This window comes from Chiloscyllium plagiosum, chromosome 12 (genome assembly GCF_004010195.1).
Source record: "Chiloscyllium plagiosum isolate BGI_BamShark_2017 chromosome 12, ASM401019v2, whole genome shotgun sequence".
NCBI lineage: Eukaryota > Metazoa > Chordata > Chondrichthyes > Orectolobiformes > Hemiscylliidae > Chiloscyllium > Chiloscyllium plagiosum.
The window spans coordinates 13,406,140-13,419,668 of record NC_057721.1 but is presented as its reverse complement, the minus strand read 5'-3'; the positions used below and the strand labels follow the sequence as shown (position 1 = coordinate 13,419,668).

At 40.2% G+C, this 13,529-nt stretch overlaps 1 protein-coding gene across 1 annotated transcript in view; it reads left to right on the top strand.

Moving 5' to 3' along the window:
- LOC122555488 (ralBP1-associated Eps domain-containing protein 2-like) overlaps nucleotides 1-13,529 on the top strand; it is a 193,834-nt gene that overhangs the window by 41,814 nt on the left and 138,491 nt on the right. Inside the window, exon 2 of the mRNA XM_043701514.1 lies at nucleotides 9,615-9,738. Within this exon, the coding sequence (XP_043557449.1) occupies nucleotides 9,615-9,738 (124 nt within the window). The remainder of the gene's footprint in view (nucleotides 1-9,614; nucleotides 9,739-13,529) is intronic.

Below are 13,529 nucleotides of genomic sequence, written 5' to 3'. Positions count from 1 at the left end.
GGTGCGGGGTTGTGGGACTATGAGGTTGGAGTCGGTGGATGGGAGATCACCCGAGGTGATGAGGTTATGGACGGTCTGGGAGATGGTTTGGTGGTGGGGGGTGGGGTCATAGTCAAGGGGGCAGTAGGAGGAGGTATCTGCGAGCTGGCGTTTGGTCTCAGCGGTGTAGAGGTCGGTGCGCCAAACTACTACCCCGCCTCCCTTGTCTGCCGGTTTGATAGTGAGGTTGGGGTTGGAACGGAGGGAGTTGAGGGCTGCACGTTGCGAGGATGAGCGGTTGGAGTGGGTGAGAGAGGTGGACAGGTTGAGACGGTTAATGTCGCGGCGGCAGTTGGCTATGAAGAAATAGAGGGCGGGTAAGAGGCCAGCACGGGGTGTCCAGGTGGATAGGGTGTATTGGAGACGGGAGAAGGGGTCATCAGAGGGTGGGCGAGAATTTAAGTAGGAAAGAGTCAGTTGACCCTTCAAGAGGATCATCGTCACTGTGCAGCTCTCCACTTCTTTCCCAAGGAGATGCTACATGGCTGTACAGTGGTGCAAGTTAATTTTGGCCATCTTTGGGTTTCAGTCAGCATTCTTTTCTTTGTTTGATTGTTGTAACATCCACAGATCTCCTGTAGTGTTGCTCACTGAGGTAGAGGCGTTGTTTCTTATAATGTGAGCCTGCTATGTTTGGAGAGCAGTGCCCTTCGCCATACCCAGCAGGAGTAGCAGTTCTTTTCGGTGACTCTCTAGAACGGGATAGGTTGAATTTTTGGGCAGATGGGGAGTTTGTCTGTCTTAGTGAAGGTGGTGATGAAGGCTGTAGACCAGAAGGTCTGACCACAGACCCAACCTCTGCCATTTTTGCAAGCAGGAGAAAGCGGGTTGGTCCTATTGTGCACATCCATTGTCTCCAGGGGCAGCTGTCCATGTTAAACCTTCATTCGATCTGAATTTTGCTAGTGGGATGTTTAAGATATTACTTTATATGTTTTAATCTGGTAGTTAACTTTCGATCTTCATGAGAATTCTTTGGAGTGATGAGGTATCCTTTTGAATGTCACACAGTAATACCTTTGGGAAGAGTTAGGTGCTGTTTGGGATTCAGAAAAGTAGAAATGAAATGTGTGCGCAAACCCATTGTAGCTGTCAAGGCATTGAAAACTCCCAACCTTTTAAATGTCTGAAGAAACTGCCCCTGCTGCAGAAAGAATTTTCAAAGAATTCAACATAGCAACAGTGATGCCAGAGGGTGCTTCAGCAGGAACATCCCAGGCCTTGCTAACATTAGCTATTGGTGCAAAGCTGCAAGTTGTGCCAGTGAATACACAGTGGCAAACAGTTTGGAGGCCAGGTGAATATGGACTCTGGACAGAAAGGTGATCAACTTGAATAGGAGCAGACGTTGAGGCAGCCCTTTTTTGAGTGAGTGGCTCTTGACCAGGAGTTTCAAGGCTGGATCAGCAAAAGTGCAAAATTCAAATCTCTTATTATGGACCAGACCAAACCCTCAAAATATATTAAGAAGGTAGCCTAGGCCCGAAACTTTTTTTCTTATTTTAAAGGTGAATGTAAGTTACTGTTTTCCACATCCGATTTAATTAAACGACTCGACATTAAATCATGTCCATTCATCCACTATAGTTAAAATACAACAAAAAGAAGGAATTGGAATAACCTAACGCTATTGGAGAACTTTACAGAACAGTAAATGCAGTAACTGTAACTGTTCCAGTACAGCAATATCTCAAACACAATTTTTTTTTTCTCTCCAATTGTTTTTTATCTTGCATGCAGTTCTTCAATCCAAAAGCAAAGAACATCAAAAGACAATTCTGAAAAAGAGAGAGAACTCCAGCTTCTGTCTGTAGCAGAGAGCGATGTGGCAGCTTGTTGTCTGGGAGCTGGATCCCACCCATTCGGGCTGCTTCTGTTGTTCCAACTTTCAAAAAAAACCCTAAGGCCTTTTCAGCTGTTTACTCTCGTGAACATGGTCTACAGCTGTGTACCTCTACCTTAAAATCTCTCTTCAAAAAAAAGGACAAAATAACCTCTTTAAAGTCACAGCGTTGTCGCACTTGTCAAGTTTAATGAAATTTAATGACCCACAATGTCATTTAATATCTGGGTGGAGTTACTGAAATAAATCACACTGATTTCTTGCTCACCGTTCATATTTGATTTGCGCTGTCTGTATTGGATTGCATTATATTACCCATGTTTACCATAAGTTAATTCTGGATGTTTGTTAGGGTCCTATACAGATTTGAGTTTGTATTACCTTTTCTAACTTGTACATTAAAGACTTGTCTCTTCTTGTGGAATATTGTGGCTTCACTGTCTTAGTAAATCCTCTGGAACTCCCCTTCTAGTTTAAAACTAAACACTACCAATCCCTCGCCAGATCATGGCATAATTTGGTCTTGTCCAGGGTTATAACAAAGTTGAGTCGTCTGGCTTGTAATAATCACAAATTCCAAGTGCTGGGTCAGGAATGGTATGAGTCATAGGCTGGTATGGATGGTGTGAGGTACCTTGTACCTGAGCACAGGGGCTGAGTTGGCAATGGAAAGAATGAGGGACCAGGAAAGTTGGCATAGCTTGTTAGGATGACGGTTTGAGGATTTTTTTTTCTTTTTTTTTCTTCCTTTTTTTTGAAAGAACTTCAAAATATTCTGGTGGAGTGAAGCTGGCCTTCCATTCAAATCATTTCAAAACCCAACAGTCACCAAACTATTTTGTGTTCTCCCCCATGACTTCCATTTCCAGCCACTTCCAGAGCAAACATCAGAGCATCTTTTTTAGTCAAGTTGGATTTGTGAAGCTGACAGTTACCTCGTTTTGTGTTCCCAGTTTATACTACATACATGTATTTATGCTCTGGTTTGATGTTATCAGCCATTACTGTTGGACGACATTGTAATTCTGCCATGATTGTCATCTTTCCTTGTGTTATTTCTGGGTTACAAAAGCACTGCAATATCTATCTGTCTTTTCTTCCTTTCCTTTCCTTTTACCTCCCTGTTTTTTTTTCCTCCCTTTTTTCTCCTTTTTGTTTTCTTCTGCAATCCCCTCTTTTCCTCTCCAATCCCCTCCTACCTCCAATCAAATAATTAAATTATGCAACCTTATTCTCTTAACTCGAAATGAGGCCCTTGTGCATTGTTCATTAGGGTGTGCTGCTGGAGAGTTTCTTGTGAAGGAACACTTGCAAAAATGCCATGCTTGCTGCAGAGAACATGAAGAAGGAAATTCTTCAATGCACTCTAAGGTTCTCTTTGAAACCGAGCATACTATTTGAATATACATGTGGGCCAAAAAGAAAAGGGCAAATTTAAAAATAGATAAGCTTTCACAGCAGATTTAATATATTGTCTGTATGTAACATGATTTAACTGTGTCATTATGAAAGAGCTACTTTCTCCCTTAGTTTAAGATGCGTTACAAGAGACCTGCTATTTTTAAAACAATTGTGCTGATAAATTGGCATTTTCATTTATAACTGCTTACACCTAGTGTTTTAAGCTTCTGGAAATTCCTGGTACATGCACACTACTCCTTCTTCAACTAGGTTTGAGTTTCTATTTTGTGATACAATGCCATGTTAGTTTTAACTCTTGGCCCAATATGCCTGAAGAGGTTACGAATTTAGAAGTTGTCCCAGTTTTGTTCTATCGATCTATTTTCCATTTACTGGAACTCCTCATAGTTTATTAGCTGCTACTTATCAGCATATAACCAGGTGCAAAAGAATATAAAATTCAGCAAATTTTGGTGTTAAACATAGTTGAACGATTGACAAAAAACGAACAGGCCACTTTTTGTGCTGCGTATCAATTTTACCTGCAGCACGACTGCACTCATTCATGCAGCTTGTTAAATATGAAAGTGATGGTGAAATGGAATTTAAAACCAGAATGTTTTGGAAGTGAAGATGACAACTAATTAACTGTCTCAAAGAAGGTTTCAGTGAATACTGGTCTTCTCCCAGAAATAAATTTAGGTTTTCTGCATTGTCTAAAGACGCATGCTGCTTTCATTTTCTGAACTTGGTCTCTCTCCTAGCCCCAGCTTGAAATTTTGACCTTTTGAACAGGATAAAGCCTGTTTTGATCTGAGTTTATTGATTTAGCTCTATAGCAAGAATACTCATATCTGAAAATACATGTTTTCTAAATATTTCTACGTATAATGGGTAAAATAAATTTCGGTAAATCCGAAATATTCACATTTCTGATCAGGTTTACTTGCACTAGGGCATCTTGTCTCTGATCACTTGTTGCATGACATTCTACTGGAAGCATACTTCTGTTTCTAAATAAATCTAGAGCAGTTAATGTTGTTACCTGTACCGAGGTACAGTGAAATGTGGATAATGGTGCCATATTCTGGCGCCATCTTGGATTACAGAATAAATTACTGAATAAAGTGTACAAATGATAAAATACTGAAAAAAATAATAAATTAATATTACTGAGGCAGAAACAGCTTCAAAAATTTAACCTTTCCCTCTCCATAGATTTCACCACCTTCTCTGCTCCTCCAGTCACTGCCATCCAATGTCATCCCTGGGGATCCTGTCAATGTGCTCTTTTTCAAATAAGCCCTGCCTGAGCAATGTAGTGTTAGTCTATGATAGTTGTAGTAAATACCTATTGGATTTTTCAACGCGACCAATATTCATGTCCAATTTCTTTGTTATGGGAGATCAGTAGCTTTGCCACATCCTGTAAAATATCTTGTTGGAGGCAAGCTCACACTCTGGTAGCAGTGGCAGTCACTTAGAAAATCTCCAATATCTTTGATGGTAGCTTTTTGGAAAACTAGCTGAACACCAATCAGACCATAGCTTTGGCAACAGCGTACTCAGGCAAAGGGAGAATTTCTTGCCCATCGGCAACACCGGTCTCAGAGTGCAGACAATTGCACAGATTTGTAAATACAGCATTGCCCACCAAGAAAGCAATGGTAACTTTTACTTTTGATTTAGAATATGGTTCTTTCAAGACAGAATAAATTTTCAAAGATTGCCTTAATTAAAGAGAAGCAATAAAATGTCTGGAGTGCATTTTTGAGCTGCAGCACAAAGACCGTGTAATACATTGCAGAAGCTAGAGGTTAGAATGCTCTGTTCCTGGACGGTAATACAGAGGTAATGGTTTCTCAGCATAGTAGCTCATCCAAATACCTGCTGGATAGTAACAAAGGTTTCCAGAATAAGCAACAAGTTCATTATAAGAAGGAACAGAAGCCACCTTGGGGAAAGGTACAGCACAGTAATTTTATAGAAAGAGCAAGGAGGAATGCTCCTATAACAGTGTGGTGATGCTAAGACACCAGGTTTTCAAAAGTGTGCAGTAAAGCACAGAACTAACCTCTCTGGTGAGTAGAATTGCCAGATCAGGACCGTTTGTCAAACTTCTAAAGGCATTACATTGAAGTTTGGAATGTTAGTCTTATGAAACAGCTAAAACAGATTTTTGCATAGTTATCAATTGACAATGCATACCTATCTGCAACAGTATATCTATTCAGGATAAATGTTTATTTTTGGAAAAAGGAGGATGTTGTGTTACATCTAATGGTTAATATCCCTCAGAGGGACATGTTTATTATACATTCACTGCATCATAGCATATAACCTGCGGTATAAAGATTTGACATTCCATCTTGCTTCTGATCACTTGAAGCTTGATGCTGTATTAGAAGCATGCTCCTTTGTTGTAAGCTAACAGCTTCGTATTAGCCCAGAGGCTCATGTGCCTGGGGAATGTAATGTTTGTATATCACATATACCTGTGATAAATATCTGTTGGATTCTTCAAGACCACAATATCTGTATTTCTTGTGTTACAGGTGATTTTAATATAAACACTGCCACATAAGGTCAAACATCCAGTTGGTGTGCAAGGCTCTATCCAATCATTGCATTACCCAAACCCTCCAGGGGATAAAGAATGTATAGCTTTACTATATGGCTACAAGTTAAGTCTGATTAGTTGTTGGAAATCTGTAGACAGAAGTTGTGCATGTGCTTACCCTTTTTTGGGTGTTCAAACATGTCACTTGAAAAGTGCCAGGAATGAGGGAATAAAATTTTGGATTTATTTCACAGACTTCACAGATGTGGATGATTTAAAGTATGAAGGGGGAGCCTGAGATTCGGTCAAACCATTACCAGTCTGCTAAAGAAGTTCTACAATGGGACAACGGCTTATGTGAGGATTGCTGAAGGCTTGACATCTTTTAGAGCTAATCTTTGTTTACCTTGCTGGAAACTGTTACGCACTCCATTGTGCAGGAAGCATTGGCTACAAAAACCTGTTTCTGAGCAATAGGTGTCAGGTTAGTTTTTAAAAGCTTAATACCAGACGTGAAACACAAAGATGTTATCCTCCTGTCGAACAATAACCACTAATGGGGTTAGGGACAAATTTTGAGGGTTAACCATGTGCTTAGTGGAAAGAAATGATTACTTTTGCGGGAGGAGGAGAATGAATGGTGTCTCCGAACAATTGATGGACTTGTTAATTTGACCGAATGAGTTGTATCCTGAGTAAGGGCGCTGGAAAGAGACAGGGATATAATTGTCTGCTTGGAATTGTTTTTAGATGAGCTGTGTGAAGGGTGTGGAAAGACGATGATGAATATTTCTGCTTTGATCCTTTTTTTTGGTCTGACAGTTGGACCCTGCCTAAAGCAAGGGCTTTCCTTCAGTGAGATTATCCAGTGAGTAACTGAGCCATTCAATAATTACAAAAGCTGCTTGAAAACACTCTTTTTAGATTATTGACCATCAAGCTAATATATAGATGAAAAGTAATGAACTGAGAGCTTCATGCTGTAATTAATACTAAAAAGTGATTGACTAAAATCTTCCATCACAGCTGTGATTTGTAAAAGCTAAGGCTTATCAAGATGTTCAGGTGTGATTGTTAATGGCCAGTAAATATTAGCTCTAATTACAATTGGATGACATTTTCCCTGTTACTGGAGGTCCACAGTTATTTGTGGCTGCATCTTCTGACTTAAAGCCATCAACAATAAAAGAGACTGCATTAAGGTGAATTAAAGCTTGTGTAGGTCTATGTAGTTAATGATAACTACAATATCATTCAATTTAACTGTTTAGAAAAGTATATTTTTCTCTCCAGACTGTGGGAAATTTGTCCAATGGCATTATGATTGGGGCAGGTTAAAACTGGGTGTACAAAAGCTGGGCCCAGTGTCCCCCGCACATTGCAGTATAAAGATGACTATTGCCTGAAGAATCCAATGTGAAAATTAAACATTCTGACACACAATACTTTCTAGTACCGTGTAGTTGGAAAAGACTGTTCTGAAAGTAATGTGACTCTGATCTGAAAAATGTGTGTCCCAGGAAGAAGAATATGGAAATCTCTGATTTCCAAACTTGTAACATCTTGGGTGCCAACTATTTCTGGCTATTTCTAGATTTGCTTTGGAAATGTTGGTAATAGCTCTGATTCTATAGGGTGTAAGAATCTTCCCTCTTAGACTGGGGCCAGTTCTATGATCCAGTTATCTGGGAAGCTGCCTGAGGCTGTAATAGTGAGATTGGCTAACTGATTTTTGTCTACATGGGGAAATTCTCACTTGCAGGTTATGAGACAAACCTTTTTTGTTCTTCAAGAACTAGAAGAGTGAGATTAAGACACTTAAGTTGTTTTCAGCAGTAAGTAAGTTTGTTGTTTGCTGAGGCAAAGGTTATAGCTGAGCAATTTATTTAAATATTGGCACATGCAAGATGCTGAAGGAGGCGTGTTTAAAGCCATGTAATAGTGCATTGGTATTACATTTACCTGTTTCAGACCATTGACGACAGTGTGATTTATAACAAGATAATGGTATGTTGATATTACCTAGCTAAAACTACAGTTTGCCTGGACAAGAAATCTTGATGCATAGATTTATGTACCGGGCTCCTATGCAAGCATTTTAAAAACAAAATGTTTGAAAGCATGGCCATGTGTTCGTATTTAATATTTCAGTGTTTCAGTCCGGCCCTCCTGAGTATTCCAGCCTGATTTGACATCACATTGTAGTTCTACTCTTTTTGCAAACCTATACTAACCTATACAAACCTTGACTAATTCAGAGCCTGATTATAGTAATACTGTTCCTTCAAGATTGCAATACACAATTCACCGAATTAAAATTTATTTTAAATGCATCCTCAAAGAATGTTAGAAAGAAATGCTGCATTGGGATTATGCTACATTCAAATGGACAGAATCATCTTTTTTTTTAATTTTCAAATTTAGTTTTTGAAGTTTAAGTCTACTACAAGAGACTTAAATACAACAGTGAGGCAACTGGTGACAAGTACTTGTTAACCCTTGGGACATTTGGTTGTGAAGGGAATCTTGCATTCATGTAGCACCCATCACAGCCACAAAAACTACTTTGTACGTAATGGGGTACTTTTGAGGTTTTCAGTGGTAGTTATAATGAAGGAAAAGGTTGCAGCTAACTTGCACATGGCAAGCTGTCTCAAATAGTAACATGATTATGGCCTGATAATCTATCAATTTTTAAGATATTGATTTGAGGATTAATTTTGACCAGGGAACCACTGATAACTGCACAGTTCCTCTTTTGAAATCACGTCACGGGATCACTTGCATGTATCTGGGGACGGACTGGCTTCTATTTAACATCTCACCTGAAAGACTGCATTTGGAGTGCAGCACTCGCTCAGTACTGCAGTGGAATATCAGCTTTGATTTGTTTTTATTCCAGTCCTAGAGTTTAACTTGAATCCACAACTTTCCAACTCAGACAGCACCATTAGCAACTTCTCCATAGATGATTGGCTGTGGGACTGATTTCTCCTGTCTTTTTATCATTACTTACGTTTGGCAAAAATGTGACAGTCTGGGGTTTTGTATTTTCAAACCCTCTATAAAATGAGTTTCTGAGAGATCTACAGTGTAATTGAGAATGGGTCTCTTCTCCCTTCGGTCAATGTATAAATTTGTAGCTGATTTTTAAGGACTGTCCACATTTGTGTTCATTTTAAATGTACAGGTCGAACCCTCTTCTCTGGTGCCATTTTCATGCGGCTGTTTCTCTAGCTGCAATTATTGTCACTCTGAAATGATTTGAGTTGTCTGGCAAAATAACACTATTAGAAAAAATGGTCAAGGTGAAGATATATTGAGTTGTTGAATGAGCCAGTTAATAGAATTCTTTTATGTTTTCAATGTCTTCTCTCTCTTCTTTAAAAGTAGGAGAAAGTGAGGACTGCAAATGCTGGAGATCAGAGCTGAAAATGTGTTGCTGGAAAAGCGCAGCTGGTCAGGCAGCATCCAATATCCAATGCTGCCTGACCTGCTGCGCTTTTCCAGCAACACATTTTCAGCTTCTTTAGAAGTAGCAAAACTTTGAATAAGAATAGGTATAAGGAAAAGGAAGGCAAACATTATAACTGATTACTACTTCCATATCTGTTTTCTAATCTGATGTATGCCTTCTGATCTGTATACATTCCCCTTGCGTGACACTTCATAGTTAGCTTCGCAAATCATATTGTTAATTGAATAATTTGGAGTAATTTATGGAGTGTTCCTTCACAAGGTATTAACAATGTCCTTGTTTCCTCCTCTTAGATCATGAACCTATGTGGTGCGAAGCAACTGGGTTATTTTGGCCGTAGTCAGTTTTACATTGCCCTGAAACTAATAGCTGCAGCCCAGGCTAGCCTTCCAGTACAGCTAGAAAGCATTAACTGCGGTGAGTAGAAATACTTGTTTGAATGTTTCATTTCCATAACTATTACTGAGGTTTTGATGTAAGCTTTACTGGTTGGTTAGATTTGCAACCTAATGAATACATTAGTGTGAAGTGAACATTTGTACCTCCCAAATAAGTCAAAGATACTGTGGTGTAAAATTATGTCCCAATACATGTGTGAATCATAATGTAACACATGTATTGGGCCAAGCAGTGGAATGTGGTGAAACGGTTAAAAATTATGTCCCAATACATGTGTGAATCTAACCGGAATGGAGGTGTTGCTTAGTCCCGTGTGAATCTTATTACACACCTCCCCGTGTGAATCTTCTTATCTGTATGTAACCAGAATGGAATGTGTTTTTTAGCCTTGCTCTGCTGTTCACATGAATGTTTATATCTGGAAAAGAGTATATCAGCTGGAAAAGTCTCCAGTTCGGTGAGTCTGCTCCGGGGTTACGTTTAACCGCCGAGCGTGGGTTGTTGGCAACCGCTCTACGAGAACTGACGGCTCCCAGTTCCGGTAACATGTAGAGTGAGTATAAGCCAGACCCGTTGTGGCGACGCTGCGGGGAATAAAATGCCCATATTCTAGCAGACTCGCCTCTTGGTCGTTTGTTCTGTGTCAGACTACTCTCCTACGAACCTGACCTTAAGAATTTTTTAAAACAGATACATGATGTAAAATTAGCCAATGATGACACTTCCACTATTCCTGAGCCTGCATTGTAGTAATTATGCTATTACCAGTTTGAATTGAAGAAACATGTGCACAAGTCAAAGTATTTAAACAGGGTAACGGATGTCTAAGGCTAAGTTAAATCAGTGTTATGTTTTTTGGGACTATTTTAATTAAAAACCTCATTTGAATTTTGAGAGCCTGATTTATCTGTAAAATTGTGTTTTCATTTATTTTTTTTCTCATTTGCACTTTTCACTGTCTTCTGTAGAGGGACGGTAGGTGTTTGTTGTTGAAATTGCTGTTGTAAAGATTTATCTGAGTTGCTGATTCTCAACCATTCAATTTCACACTTGAATATTATCAGGAGCTGCGGGAGGTTTACAGACATGTGAATTGTAAGTTAGATCACATGGTATAATGGTCGCGAGCACCTCGCGCTGAATATGTAAAATTCTGTCTGAAGTTGGCTTTTGTTAGACAGGAGCAAGAAAGCCAGTCATACAAAAATATTTTGCAATGGAATGAGGAGCTGGATGGGAATATCTTCCAATATTTCTTCCTCTTCCTTTTTTTTTAGAGGAACAATTCCTTCAATTTGCCTGTCCCTCCATGTCTTTTGAAGCTTGGATACCAGCTACACTGTGTTACACAGATACTCTATAGAATGTTCCTTTAGTCAGGAGGAAAGTTTGTGCCCTTTCTATGCCTGTCATTTACTGTTCACAATCATCAGACCTAATGGGTAATGTGGTCCCAATTTAGGAAACCTTTAAAACTGATTTGCTAACAGAGGCAGTGATGGGTCAAGACTTTATCAGAATTTGTTGTTTCTCTTGTGGTTCAGTGTTAGTGTCCCCACCTCTGGGCCAGGCCAGAAGGCCTAGGTTCAAGTCCCACCTCCTCCTAGAGGTGTGTCATAACATGCCTGAACCAGGTTGCTTTCCAAGTATCTATCTTTGTTGATGTACAAAAGCATATTTAATGAACTATTTAAAGACTGAGATGTTTTATCCAGACCAACTGACTTCATGTGATGAAGTGCTTAGTCTCTGTTTACTGGTGACAGATTTTTGGGAGTTTAGCGTCTGGGGTTAGTGTGTAGTTAAGTTGTATCCCAAGCATGGTGACCACAGATCAAATTTAGGTTTGGAAAATCTATATGAAAAGATGCTTTATTGATCGCAACACATAAAAGATTAAAACCCAGCTAACAGCTGTTTAATATTGGTGTTCACTTGTATTGTTGACAGATTACCTACATGTTCTCTGACCTACCCTCTGCTCCACCCTTCTCTCTGACCTATCACCTATACCCCTTCCTCCATCTGCCTGTTGCACTCTCAGCTACCTTGTCCCCAGCCCCACCCCACTCCCATTTATCTCTCCACCCCCGGGGCTTCCAGCCTCATTCCTGATGAAGGGCTCCTGCCTGAAACGTCAATTTTTCCTGCTCCTCAGATGCTGCCTGACCTGCTGTGCTTTTCCAGCTAATCTTGACTCTCATCTCCAGCATCTGCAGTCCTCCCTTCTGTCCAGTGGATTATGTCATTAGGTGATACATTTGGCCGAGTTGTGCAATTTGAACAGTTACCAAGATGTTAAACTGGTTTTTGAAGAAAAGTCACCAGACCCGAATCTTTGACTTTCTTTCTGTCCACAGATGCTGCCAGAGCTGCTGCGGTTCTCCAACATTGTCTGTTTTTGTTTCGGATTTCCAGCATCCGCAATACTTTTTTTTAATTAAACTTGATTACTGGGCCAATGGTGCTTGTGCAGAGCCATCCTAAGGCCCAGCACAATCTGTATCTTCTGAAATATTGTTTAAGTAGCTGTTGCTTCCACACAGCTAGGAGAGTTGCACATTATCCCGCAGAATCTTGAGCAGATCTTTGCTTTAATTGGGCCCTGGTGATGAATTGCACCATGCTATGGTCAAGGACCGGAGAATGTCAGCTCTGACTGGGGCTGGTGGCTTTACTGGCCAAGTTAGTGAGAATGGAAGGGAGCAATGGTCATTTTTGATAGGAAATCTGTGACCCACAGCTTCCAAATGCAGACATTTGGAGCAGTCCAAAGAAGTATACGTTTCAAACCTGTTTGTGCCCAGGTCACCTATCAATCTGTCACTGTCCAAGAGACTAAGCTGAGTTAGTGACTCTGTGGTAAAGCTTCACAGTGCTAGAGCTAAATGCGTCTCTTTTGAGCAACAATTCTCTATAAATTCTTTGACTTTTCTAAAATCAAAATGAACAAGTACAAAACATGGAACAAATATATTTGTACAAGTTGTTTGAGATAGAAATTCCAAAGGAGGGCTGCAATTAATTCACACTGCAGTGACAAATTAAAAAGTATTCAGTTTCCAATGTCTCATCTACCTTGTTTGGTCTCCTTTTACATTGGTGAGACCAAACATGGCCTGGATGATCATTTTGTGGACCACCTCTGCTCTGTCTGAAAGAATGACCATGTCCTTTTGAGTTGCTTGTCATTTGTATAAACCAGCTTGTTCCCATAATAACATTTCTGCCCTGGACCTACTGCAGTGTTCCAACAAAGCTCCATGCAAGCTCAAGGAATAGCACTTAATTTTCTGGTTTAGCACTTAACCCTCTCTGTATTCAAAGTCTGTGAGAAGATTTGTAGCTCGGGTGCTCGTTGTTGTGGTTCTGTTCGCCAAGCTGGGAATTTGTGTTGCAGACGTTTCGTCCCCTGTCTAGGTGACATCCCCAGTGCTTGGGAGCCTCCTGTGAAGCGCTTCTGTGATCTTTCCTCTGGCATTTATAGTGGTTTGTCTCTGCCGCTTCCGGTTGTCAGTTCCAGCTGTCCGCTGCAGTGGGCGGTATATTGGGTCCAGGTCGGTGTGCTTATTGATTGAATCTGTGGATGAGTGCCATGCCTCGAGGAATTCCCTGGCTGTTCTCGGTTTGGCTTGTCCTATAATAGTAGTGTTGTCCCAGTTGAATCCATGTTGCTTGTCATCTGCGTGTGTGGCTACTAAGGATAGCTGGTCGTGTCGTTTCATTAGCTGTCTATGTAGTGTACAAAATCCCATGCAAGGACTGCACAAAACACTACATAGGACAAACAGGAAGACAGCTAACGATCC